This window comes from Ammodytes marinus (genome assembly GCF_949987685.1).
Source record: "Ammodytes marinus genome assembly, chromosome: 6".
NCBI lineage: Eukaryota > Metazoa > Chordata > Actinopteri > Uranoscopiformes > Ammodytidae > Ammodytes > Ammodytes marinus.
In genome coordinates, this window is record NC_137235.1 from 15,173,775 (window position 1) to 15,187,487 (window position 13,713).

Genomic DNA, 13,713 nt, shown 5'->3' on the forward strand with positions numbered 1-13,713 from the left:
TTGGTCAGATTATTGCATCAAATTTAATGATACATTTGCTTCTTACACAGAGCAACTGTTTTTTTTTCTCATTTGCTACGATTACTTTGTCAGAATTCAAATTCAATGCTGGTATGACTTTTTATAAATCTTGTTCAAATAACTACAAATGTTACATTGTATAAGAGGAGCTGGAGGAGCTCCTGGGGACACTCCAGCTGATACGCAGGAGAAAAAAAGGTAAATCAAATCCTTTTCTAATGGAATATCCCTCGAACCTTTAAAAGTTTGCAAAGCCCTTTTCGTAGACACACACACACACACACACACAAAACAAGTCTCAAAATAAGGGCGTGATGAACTCTGCGTGTTGTCTGCAAGCCAGTGCCGAAATATCGATGACTTAACTCCCCAACGAGTTGGTAACCATCACCTCTCTGATTTTTTTTCAATAATTAATTTTCTCTCCCAACGCCGACTTCGGCTTTATCGGTTGCTCGCCGGCAGATCTCAGCATTCCATTTAACCATAATCCCCTGGATAAAGGGGCGGCCTAGGTGTGCTAATGCACAAGCATGCGTGTGCACCGGAACACGTGCACGAGCAAAGACTTAAACTTCATTCACAGACAGATAATGTTATAAAACCGGTACGTGGAGGTGCAAGGACAACCAGTCATACTAATGCTGTGCCATTTTTTCCAACAAAATAAATGCCATTCGCCACATATGGACACGTCAAGCCTCTCTGGCAGAAGGCTTAAAATAAAATGCAGAATGAGGACACAGTTAGCTGTGTCACCAAGATCCAAGATACAAGCTGGATTAGCACAAGGAAGCCTATAGCATGAATCCTGGCCCCTGCAATCCCGGCATAGCAACAGCCACGTAACCAGGGCTTGGTCTTGTTGTATGGAAGGATGGTTCGGGAACGGGAGTGGAGGAATAAAAAGATGGGATGGAGGCAGGGAGGGGTGAAGCAGAAGGGTTAGGGAAAGAAAGGTGGAGTGCGGGTATGGATACGGTGAATATCTGAGACAACCTTAGCATGTGCTCGCTTAAAATGTATTCAGAAAGATTGTGGCGATAAATTAACTTCCGCCTATGAAAATACAGAAATCCTTTCACTACTCATCATATCAGTGTATTATGCCCTGCAATATCAAGCTGGTTTAGACACAGGCTAACTCTTGGCATGTATGGGTACCGTCTATGAGCGTGTTTTAGTCTTATTTAGTGCCAAGATGTTGCAGAGGAAGGAACATCCAACCAGTATGATATAATATGCTGCCAGTCAAAATCTTCTGAACATCCTAGGTTATAGCATTTTCAGCTGGATGTGATGCATAATAGAAAACATGAGTAAAGAACAAGCTGAAAATTATGAAATTATGAATTATGAAATGGTCAAACAGTTAAACAAGTGAAAGAAGTGATACAAGCACCATCTAAATGTTTTTTTAGATTAATTACCTAGATACATCTATACTTGCATTTCATCTGTTAAGAGTTGGCATTTGCCTCTGACACGGACTGTTTAAGTGTTAAATGTGTTCCACCAAACAGCTAAATCCTGGTATTTAAGGGCCTATTAACTGGCAAACTCTCAAATCCTAATGGGACTCCTAATTAGCGCTTTATTGAAGGCAGGTGTGATGGAAAGGTCAACCAGTTACGCTTACACATGTTGTAAACACGGTGTTTAGAGACTACCAGCATCCATACACAGCAATCAAATAGATAGTGGTTGAGTAAAGTCAGGATGCGATTAACAGAGAAACAAAAAGATATGAAGAGAAAGTGACTGAGCAAGATAGAAAGAGAAAGAGAGGAAAGGATGGGCTAGATTGACTGAAATATGGTGAGTGCCAGCTCGGCCAGACCAGGCCCAGCTGGTCTGTGTCTGACGAGTGCCTTAATTAAGAGACATGGGGAGAAGCCTTGGAATGGCCGCATACACACTGCCAGGAGCCTCTGGAGAGGAACACTGCTAAACAGGCAAACTTGTGTGTCCGTGTGGGTACACTGCCAAGAATCACACACACACACACCCCCCTCTGGGACCTTGTGAAAAACATAGCCCAGCTATTATTAGGGCAGCCCTTTGCATACTGAAGCAAATGTACTAACCCTACATGTGCATGTTTGTGTGTTTTCTCCCTCTTTATCCTGTTGACTGTTAAACTGAACTTCTGATTGCAAAACAGCTCTCCCCCTCTGCTCACGCTGATGGCCGTGGAAGAAGGGAGAGGAAAAGGGGTAGAAGAAAGAGGTGAGGGGAGGAGAGGGGATAGGGGGTGATTTTGTGGATCCATGACTGCCTTTGCTAACCCCCCACCCTCTACCCTGCACTCCGCTCTTCCTCATCCCAAAAACGTATTAATATTAATAGATATCCCTCCAAACCCTTCCCCTCCTCAATCACCACCCCAAAAAAAAATATCACCACCTTAGGCTACTAGTTAATAAAGCCCTCTCGACGACCCCTCCCCAGCCCCCCTAAAAAACAAAGACAGACAATAAGGGGAAAGTTCTCCGGCCAAATAAAAGAACAGAAATTAATAAAGTCCCACGAGACCTGCCTTTGTCCCACTGTCACCCCCAACAATAATTTGATTTTCTATTAAGTGATTGCTTAATTATAATGATTATTATTGGTAATTGTAATTGCCATTTTTTTTCCTTCGCTACTCTCACCTCTGTCTCTTCTGGTCTTCCTAAAAGACGAGACAGGCGGCAAAAATGCACAGGGGAAAAAAGGTTGCTAAATCTGGCCAAACTGAACGGCACTCGACAATATGACATGTAACATTGAAGTCTCATACTGCCCGCAAGAACAGACGAGGCAAGATTAAGGTGTCGAGCCTTGGAAGTTTTATTTAATCATACGTGTGTGTGTGTGTGTGTGTGTGTGTGTGTGTGTGTGTGTGTGTGTGTGTGTGTGTGTGTGTGTGTGTGCGTGTGCGTGTGCGTGTGCGTGTGTGTGTGTGTGTGTGTGTGTGTGTGTGTGTGTGTGTGTATTCCTCAAGATGTTTTATACAGTAGCTTCAGGGCACAATGTCTGCTGCAGGTCTCCTCAGAAAAGAGATTCTTGCTCTCAATGGGATATCCTGGTTAAATAAAGGTTAGAGAAGAAGACAGGGATTTCCTATTCTGCCCCCAACCCATACATACGCATACGAAACTGCAGTAGGGACCCTTTGGTCTCCAGTTTATTAACCCTTCTACCAGGCTACAGAAAATATATTTTTTTTAAATACAAAAAAAACATATTCATTCTGACATCGTCTGCAGATAATTTGATATTTTCAAAAATAAAAAGAACAGTTAAACAGAGCCATAAAAAAACAACAACAAAAACACACTGTTGCAAACTATTTCACTTAATGTCACATTCTTTCTCTATTCGGAACTAAAGACGGTGAAACTTCGTTCCAGTGGGCCAGGGCACGGTTATTGGGCTCACCTCAGGCGTGGTGGGGCTGACACCGACTCACACACACACTTTTGTCTTTAGATACACACACCTTCACACTCCAACTCACACAACATACAACCTTGCATCACACCTTCACTTTCTTCACAAAATGTCTTCTCATTTGCATGACATAAAATATTAAAGTGTAACTGTCATGGTACCTAATAAATATCTTTAATAAGAGTCTAACACACTACAAGACATTTTTGGAAACAATACTCGACCAAATTCAATATGAAATGGAAATGCCATCCATCGATTGGTTGGCAAAGCCTGCAGAGTGTGTGTGTGTGTGTGTGTGTGTGTGTGTGTGTGTGTGTGTGTGTGTGTGTGTGTGTGTGTGTGTGTGTGGGGTTGTCTGTAGATGAAGCCAGAATGTTTTCTACTAGATTATATTTAAATGCTGCCCCTCACTCACTCTAAAGAACAAACAGCCGCAATAATACAAATGAGCACCTGCAGCCACAACCGCAGATGTCAGGGGGTGTTTTAGTCAAAGTTTCCGCGAAAATTTTTGAAATTTTCATAGATTATTTTGACAAAGATGACTTTCACACAGGATGGCTTGTCCCTTGCAGATGCCGATAAATGCGATATAAATAAACTGAAAATAGAACATGTTTGCAATGACTAATAGCAAGGTTAATAACCTGATTGTAGTTCTGCCATATGCAGGAATGCATTTAGAAGAAGAAAAACAGTAGAATATACCTACAAATAATTTTTAAAATTACATTTCTATAATTATGTAAAACACACCTGCTTGCCTATATAACATCCCTCAAAATTGTGAAAACTCAAATAGCACCAGCTTAAAGCTTAGAAAAATAAACTATTCAAATGTGGCCAACATGTTTCGTATCTGACATTGTTGCCAAAAACGGCAGCCGTTTTCACTTAGCTTTTTGAATCATAGCGTTGGACGCAGATTGTTGCTGGTTTTGTATGGAGAAACATCAGGGTCAAGTGTTAGACTACTGAGACAGGTCTGACTGGAAGAACCACAGTGGACTGACAGACTGGTTGTGGATGTGTGCAGACAGAGATCCAGCCATGTTGGAGCCACTGAGATCTTAGCCCGGAGACAAACCGGCCCTGACCGACAGCAACACCGTGGCCGATCCTTTTCAAGGCCTGTCTCATCCACTTTAGCTTACACACTCTCATCTCTCTCTCCCTCTGTCCGGCCGTCTGTCCGTTTTTTTGTTTTTTGTTTCATGCAAACTCAAGCGCTGCCTTCAGATTCCTTCCCGTTTTCATCTGAATTCCTACTACCTCCTCACTGCTGTTCTATGCATGTTTAAAACAAACAAATGTTCCTCCATTTTTCAGGAAAACACTGAGAAATGCTGTACGCCTAATTTAATAGACAATGAATATGTTCAGCCAAGGCATGGACAAGAGAAGAACAAAGCTAACCTAAGCTAAATGAGCAACAAAAAAGTAGTAAAATTGTTCTCTAGGTAAATTAGTGAATTCACAGTATGCATGTAAAAGATGAGTATATCATTAAATTGAACTGATGTTCAACAGACATTTTTCCAGGAAGCAAATTATTACATAAAGGCCAAATGCGGAGTTTATTTTAAGAAACATGAGAAATTATTATTATTATTAAGGACACAGGCGCTTACTGAAGGGATTTTTCATATTACAAAGAAACCGCTGTTTCATTCAGCAGATTACAGTTGTCATTACATTTCAGTGGTCGCCGGCATCAAATGATTGTTCAATCAAAAGCTTTTTTGTAAATGAAAGCATCGGGTTTTCAACTGAATTTCTACAATTTATTTTGCATTGCGCTAATATTAGGCCAACACTGTAGTCTCATTTAATTTGCATATCCTCTTTAAAAAATGGATAATACAATTCAAACTATGGCACAGCGATGTCATGGTGTGTGTGTGTGTGTGTGTGTGTGTGTGTGTGTGTGTGTGTGTGTGTGTGTGTGTGTGTGTGTGTGTGTCTGCCTGTTCAAACATACTGTGTGGTAGTGTGGGTGTGGCGTTACACCTCGTGTGGCACTGGGCAGCCAAGATAAGAGCTGATCCTATCCATGCCTCCCTTCTGCAGCGCCCGCCCGCCCACCCACACACACACACACCCACAACACACACACACACACACACACACCTAGTGTGGTACCCAACATGCCATTGTAATCTAATTTTTTCAATCCTGATGCCACAGCCGCAAATACACAGACTAGCCAACTAAATCCATTTTTCACTGTTTTCGTACAGTACACTTAAATACACGTATTTAAGTTAAGACACACTTCAAAATATACAAAGGTTAGCTGAGGTCTCAGAAGCTGCGTGGAAAAACTTCAGGCCCAAAGCAGCATCACTCCTTCACACACACATATATGAAGGCAGAGAGTGAATACTACATACTACCAAGTTAAACACACCCATTTAGAGTGTAAAAACATTTTTGTTATGGTTTAGCAATCTGAATAGCATGACAAAACTGTGACGAACAATACAGCCGGGAGAAAATAACAAATGAGGAGAGAAGAGAAGAGAGCTTACCTTCCTCCTCTGTGAGAGAGAGAGAGAGAGAGCTAACCTTTTAGTACTAACACACAATCACAGCCCCACACTTTTCTCTAATTCACCAAGGATTCAATGAAACACACACTGGTACAAACTCTGATGTGATCGGCCACCCCGATAGCGAGCCAGAACTGACTTTCTAAGCCTCAAACAAAGTTTGGTGTGCACTGACCAAGACCGAGGGGACAAAAAAAGCGAAGGAAAAAAAATAGGGGGGGGGGGGGGGAGCAACAGAGAGAGACAAAAAAAAAGTGTGACCACTGAGTGAAGTTTAACCACTTACGATTCAAGTTTAGCTTCAGCAACCCCCCCGGATTCATTCATTCACGGGCATGTACACGCACAGCTCTCTGGGTGGGAGAGGCACTGAGCTGGATTTTGGGAAGCCCTGCCTTTTCTCTCTCTTGTTCCATTTGGTTGCTGCTGCATGGCGGCCGGACAGGCAGACGGCCCTCGCTCATCCCCCTTTTCTCCACTATCTTTTCTTTTTTCCCTTATCCAATGTCCCTACAGATTCAGCCACCAACCGCTGCCCCTGTACAGCCAGGTGACAGATAGCGACGGGGGGCTGCGTGCGCATGTGTCTCTGTGTATTTGATGAAAGCAATGTGTAAGGGAGTGAGAAGATAGATCAGATTGTAAAAGTATGTGAACAAGTGACACCATGTAGGAGAGCGAGAGAGACAGAAAGAGACAAAGAGGATGAAAGGATTCAATTTCTGTAAGGTGAAAGTGGGAGACTAAGTGTAGTGAATGTGATTTGGTGCTGATGCTGAGATGGGGTTTATGCGTACAAATACCATTAGTCACTGCTGCGCAAACCTGTTACACTCGCACAGATTCTAAGGAAGAAAAGAAAAAGCCAGGTTCCAAGGCTACAGGAATCAACACACAACATGGCATATAAAAACAGAAAATCAATCTTATCTAGCAGCTCGGGGTTATGGATGTAACGGTTATTGTAGCCATGAAAGTTCAACCAGCCATATCTCAGTTGCCTCAGATTGGCCTTCTCATCCATTTCCCAGAAGAAGAAAATAAATCTTTGTACTACAACTGCTTAAGGCGTGATTAAATCTATAACAAAAACAAACCAGTTGTATACAGTATTATGTGCACATGAAATGAATATACTGTAGTACTTTGTACTGAAAATAAATGATGCCAATCAAAAACCACTATGGCTTCAAGCAATTGTTTTCATTATTGATTCATCTGAAAAAATTTATTAAAATCGTACATCCTTGTTTATCATAGTTGTAACATTTACAAACAAATGTCTTCAAAATGTCTTGTTTTGTTCGATCAACAGCCCAAACACACAATCAGTTTACAATGATATAAAACAGAGAAAAGCAGCAAAGCATCACATTAAAGGAGATCGAACCAACAAATTCTCTCTGCTTGATAAAGTAAACTAAAACATTTTCCCCCAATCAGATAGCTGCAGAGTAATTTTCTAGTGTATCAACTAATCCATTAATCGTTCCCACTGTAAACACCAATGCTCATTAACCTTTATAAACAAGAAGAATGATGTAAGTCAAAGATTCAATAGTACTGAGGCTATTATAGGTTTCCTGTGTGAATCAGCTCCCCTGCTCTTTTGGTAAAACGTTTATGTTTTATTTCTTAACAGTGTATTATAATGGTAATGGTAGCATAAAGGATAATGCGCATGTCGAATAATCGCGTTGTCGCTGATATGAGTTTAGCCAGTGACCTCTGTCGCATGTCTGCCCCCTTCTCTTTCCCTGTATTCCCTCTCTTTCTTTGAAAAAATGATATCCAGTAAAGCAGAAAAGGCCATCAAAAATATATTTTTAAAAGATGACTCACAAATAAATGGTCTCATTATTAAAGAAGACTAAATTATTTCGTAACGCAGCTGGCTGTAGATATGTTAATTAAAATAAATAAACAGTGCTATTTTTTCGGTGACCATTTTCAGCTTTGCGGATTAAAACACAGGGTGATATTGGCCTTTTAATAGAATTCATGACAATAAGAAAATATATATTCTCCCACTTTTTCACACTACATTCTCAAACCCTAGTTAGAATTACTGCGTAGTATTGAATTAGCTCCCAGCTCAAGGCTATGGAGACTCGTCCTTCAAATTTCCTTGCCTTCAATTCCTTTTTTTGGGGGGGGGGGACTTAAACCTCCCCCATTCCTCCCACTTTAACACCCCTTCCAAACCACACCCATGACCCCCCATGTGCAGACATGAGGTCAGGCTCCAAAGATCACAGAGAGAAGCCAGACGAGAGCGAGAGAGCGAGCGAGAGAGCGAGAGAGAGAGAGAGAGCTAAAATTCTCCTTTCCTCCCAAAACCAGGCCAAAAGCTCAAGCCTTCCCACCAGCTCCAGACCCCCTCCTTTAGCCCAGTTGTGTGTAGGGGAGGCAGTGAGCACTCTTGCAGAAACATCAGCCCAGGGAAATTCAAATGAGGAAGAAAGGGCAAGAGAGACACAGAGAGAGGGAGAGAGAGCACAATAGTGAGAAAATAGGATAAAAGAATGAGAAGAGAGAGTGTTAGGTAGGGAGGGGGCAGCGGGAGAGGAGCTGGAGAGGTTGCTGAGGCTGCAGGTTAAGATAATGTGTAGATCTGAAGAGATTTGCGGAGGAACATTTTTATTCATTTTTTGATTACTCCCATCTCTCGACCCCCCCACCCCCTCTTTCGCCTGCGTTGTTGTCTCTCCGTTTGTTTGTTTTTGGCATTAGTGTTATGACTGTTGGTATGCCTGTGTAGGTACACATGCATGCTGATTAGAACTGGAATATCTTATAAAACACAAATATTCAAACTAGCACAAGCCCCTCAGACACATATCAATATATATTGCACACAAACACACTTAAAGATGCATCAGAGAAGCGAGCGGCTGGGAAACGCAGTGACGGGAATGTTAAGAGCCTACAAATTCGTAGAAACATGCAAACACGGATGCTGCTTGTTTACATACAAACACGCACACGAATGCGGTGCCCACCTCTTATCAATGTGGTACAGGTAGGTTAAGTGTTCTCAATGAGTTGGACCATACAAGGTTACCGGTGCTTCCATTCTGGGTCTAAACAATGAACATCACACTCAGTACAAACAGGACACTCACACACATATAGATAAACAGACACACCTGTGTTGCTGTCGGACCCTCCCTCCAGGTTGAGTTTAATGGAATTGTCTCCATCCTGCGTCCCTGGGCCCAGCATCATCCAGTTCTCCAGGCCATCAGACTCAGACTCAGACTCAGACTCAGACTCTTCTGAATCAGATTCTGAGCTGCTGGAGTCCACAGTCACCGGCACAGCGGGGGCCTTCTCCCTCTCCTGGGTTCTCTGGATGACCAAACAACAACCATATTGTAGATATCAATACAAGGCTTTCAGTTGAGCCACGATGCAACCCTTACTGAACTAGTCAAGTGAAGCGCTACCTTCCTTCATTTCTGCGTCAAAACAAAAGTCAACTCACGTTTCCAGTGAAATACTTTTAATTTGAAGCCGCAGCTGTAGAAAATGTTCTGTTTGCAAAAGCAGTAACTTCCCCGCTGAGCACTATAGATAGTAGAGCCTGACCGATTAATCTGCCAGCCGATTTAATCTCAAAATAATCATAATCGGCATACAAAGTGTCACCACCACAGCTATGATAAGCAAAGGTATAGTCATGTATGTTTTGACCTGGAGGGAAGATGATGACCAGAACCTACAATCTACAAATCAGGGATTGCTTAACGAATGTCTACAAACTCAGGAGATGTGCTAACTCTATTAATGTTAACTCCAAATTTGCCTTTTTTCTACACAAGCAGACAGACTATGTCGCTTCCTACCTGAGAGGCCGGGGTGGAAGTCTGCAGCCGCTTTGCGCCTCGACCCTTTAAGGCACAGATCCCTTCTTCGTCATCATCATCATCATCTCCAGTGTCGTCCTCAGAGATGGAGATGACATCAGGACCAGAGTCAATCACGATGACCTCCTCGAAAACCGACCTCTGACCTTTAGGGTGACTCGTCCCCTTCTTCTGTTTATGAAGCTTCACTCCATTCTTCTTCTTTAGGTGTTGCACAAAACTGCCCACGCAAGGTGACGGAGCCGAGCTTTCTCCAGTGTGTTCCTGCTCTCCGTTGACATCTGCTGTCTTCTCAGCCTGCTGGAGCTGCTGTCTCTCCTGCCCGGTCCCCCCCTCCTCCTCCTCCTCCTCCTCTTCTTCGTTCTCCAAATCCACCATCTCCCCGGCATTAGAGGAGTAGTGGAGCTGGCTGTACAGGCGGAACTCCAGCTCGCTGTTGGCCTCTGACCCCGAGGAGTCATCTTCATCCTCTTGATAGAGATCATCCTCCAACTCCTCCTGTTCCTGGTACGTGCTGTACATCACTCAAGCGCACACACCTTACCGACAAGCACATCCGGGGGAGACGGGGAACTCAGTAGCAAGAAGCTGACTGCAGGGATGAAAACACAAAAACAAAACAAGTAAGAATCAGTGTAAGTCTTCACAAGTCATCCCAGTGACTTAATTATTATCCAACGGCAATCCAATGTAACATATACAAATAATAATATCATTGCAAATGTGTTATGTTTTTAAGAAGTAATACTGAGTTAAAAGGTTAACTGCGGTATATTCCATTAGAAAACAAAGCCCTCTCGATGATAAATTATGCTTCACTAGAATGTGTGGTGGTGTGTTTGATCTGCACAGTTGACACTCGATCCGAAATCCTGAGGGCTCCACTAAAGATTTCCAGATGTATAGCTCTGAGACGCTGCTATGTGGAACGCGAGCAGAGTGCCTGATGATGCTAGGACCAACAGTACTAAGCTTTGGTGCTCCTATCAGCTTGGATCCAGGTTCATCGTCTGTTAGGTGATGATGTCAACAAACACTTCAACAAGGCATAATCCGAGGCCTTCATTGGATGATCACGTTAGAAACTGTGAAAGTATCTACACTCCGTTGCAAATTCACAATCTCTGACACACACACACACACACACACACACACACACACACACACACACACACACACACACACACACACACACACACACACACACACACACACACACACACACACACACACACACACACACACACACACACACACACACACACACACACACACACACACACACACACACACACACACACACACACACACACACACACACACACACACACACACCAGAGAAAGGGGCACTGGCCCATTGCTCTGTTTAGTCCTGCGTGTCTGTGCCATGATGGCTGGAGATGATTGGCTCCCAGACCTCACACACTGCAGAAACTCCATGCTACGCGGTCACAAGCCGGCCGCCGGGGATTAAAGGGACAGAAAGAAGAGTCTCTGGTGAGGGAGTGCTACAGTTCTGAAGTTTGGCAGTGCACAGAGGCCCCGAGCTGACAAATGACTTGACTGTGTTTTACAGCAGAGGAATGTCAAGTACTGCACGCCCCAGGAATAGACATGGTCCAACGGAACAGGTGTGTTCAATTAAAACGCCCAATTAAGGCCTCAGAACTGTACAGTAGTGTACAGACTACTGTACTTGATTGACATCTTCCTGACTCTTCTGTTAGCCTCGTTGCCTGTTTAGGTGGAACCCTGGGGCATTGTAATGGATTATACTACCCAAAGGTAAATATAGTAGCTACAATAGTTTCCACGTCACCCAGTTGCGAATACGTACTGCTTTCAATTCAGGTATAATACTGGTCAAATACACAATAAGGGGACATTCTGCAAACTGTTTACTTAGATAATGAAATTTCTAGTACTTTTTACTTGAGTTTTACTTGCGATTTAGATGTAGGCTACCTAAATGAGCATATTTGTATAATGTACATATTGCTATCACCACTGTTTAGTCGGCGCATTTAGGTCATCCCAATCAAAAAGGGAAGATCTTAGGGGGGAAATACATTGATAAATTCACTTGATTGAAAAGTATTCTGTTGCCATGGTATTGGGTTGTAGCTGCTCAGGGAAACACTCGCAGACGCAGAGTACAATGACAGGACAAGATTTTGAGTTAACAGCTCACAACTGCTGACATTAACAATGACATGAAAACAGCAGAAACCTCAGCTTTATACTTAAGTTTTCACTCCAACTCAAATTTAGCTTAGTTAGCCTGGTGGTAGCCCCGGCTAGCTATATGCTAACGCACCAGCAGGTGAACCGAAGCACAGGTTAGCTCAGTGGAACGTGTCTGTTTAGTGATTATCTCTGAACTTCCGACAATAAAACACAGGTCAACAGGAAAAGCTGTGATAAATACTAGTTGCTTCCACACGGAGACAGTCCCCAGCTAGCATGTGTCCCCTATCGCCTGTCCACGTGTTTATTCGCAGCAGATGACCCGGTCGGATGTAAACAATGCAGCACTTCAGTCACAAACACGCACGAAATAAACGTAATACATGGAAATAACCCTATTATTTTATATCGATGTCTGTGTTTTATATCAGTAAGCATGAACGTACCTTTTATCCAACAAACTGTAGAGTTAACAGGAGTCTGAGCCGCTCTCCTGCTTCAAGCCGGAGAGAGACAGACAGACAAACAACTTCCGGGTTTCAACCAGGAAAAAAGGGTTGGCCGACCGTGACGTTTCACTGCGTCCTACTGTGGAAGTTTATTATGAGGATATTGTGATACTGCCGAAGGGATATCAACAAGACCGATGGCAAAGCGTCAGTCATTAATGTAAAGAAATTGAGGTTAGAGTGTATATTGCTGCACTAGAGTGATTTATTTGTATATTTCGAGAAATCCACATAGCCTACCTCATCCTTGTACAAATGATTTGTTAGGCTAAAACAGTAGGCATAGGCTATAGTTTTGATAAATGTAATGTAATGTGCTTTATTTATACAGCCCTTTACAACAGTCCTTTCGGTGTACCAAAGTGCTTTACAAGAGAGAATAAATAAAAACAATTTAAAAAACAAAAATTAAAAATACATCAAAATCAAATAAGATAAAATACGACAAGATAAAATCAAATAAGATAAAATCAAATAAGATAAAATCAAATAAGATCAAATAAGATCAAAATGTCATCATACTACTGTGTATTAAAAGCCATAAAAGATACTTTGGGATTTTCCCGTTTTTTTTCAGTGTGTCAGTTTTCAGGCTCACAAATCATGTGACACAATTGGTCAAGGTAAACACAATAAAAATAAATTGTGTTAGAATTTAATTTAAGAATAAATAACAGATATGGGTGGGTAAGGGTTTGGGCATGTGGTAGTGGCATATCTGGTCCATATCTCTCCCTCAAAACATTTTCTTTCAGCTCTCTATTCTGCCACTCTCTAATTAACTGCCAGACAAGAACACATTCGCAACAAATATAACAGTAGGCCTACCAGTTAGCCTCTACCTCTACAGTCTTGAAAAGCATTATCAGCTTATGGTGGCACATTATGTGTGCTTAAAGAATACACTGAGACTACATTATGGTGGAAAAGTGCACTCTGATTATAAAATATCATTATGGAGTTGGAATTGTAGACTGGGTTATTGCTAACGGAATCTCTTTGTGCAGGCAAAAAAAAAATCAAGCACTGTTTTTCCCTACACAAACTTGTGTCACTCTGATGGGTGCTGGGCATTTTTCACCTTCCTCAATAAGGCACAAATATTAGCTATGAAATGTCAGAATGTGTGCATGCATG

The 13,713-nt window shown here is 42.3% G+C and overlaps 1 protein-coding gene across 1 annotated transcript in view; it reads right to left on the reverse strand.

Moving 5' to 3' along the window:
* The window catches only part of zcchc7 (zinc finger, CCHC domain containing 7), a 45,426-nt gene extending 32,822 nt beyond the window's left edge, over positions 1 to 12,604 (reverse strand). Inside the window, exons 1-3 of the mRNA XM_080028963.1 lie at positions 12,514 to 12,604; positions 9,860 to 10,472; positions 9,161 to 9,362 (exon numbers count right to left, since the gene is read on the reverse strand). Coding sequence (XP_079885089.1) covers positions 9,161 to 9,362; positions 9,860 to 10,402 — 745 coding nt within the window. The 5' untranslated portion in view covers positions 10,403 to 10,472; positions 12,514 to 12,604. The remainder of the gene's footprint in view (positions 1 to 9,160; positions 9,363 to 9,859; positions 10,473 to 12,513) is intronic.
* Between the last annotated feature and the right edge of the window lie 1,109 nt (positions 12,605 to 13,713).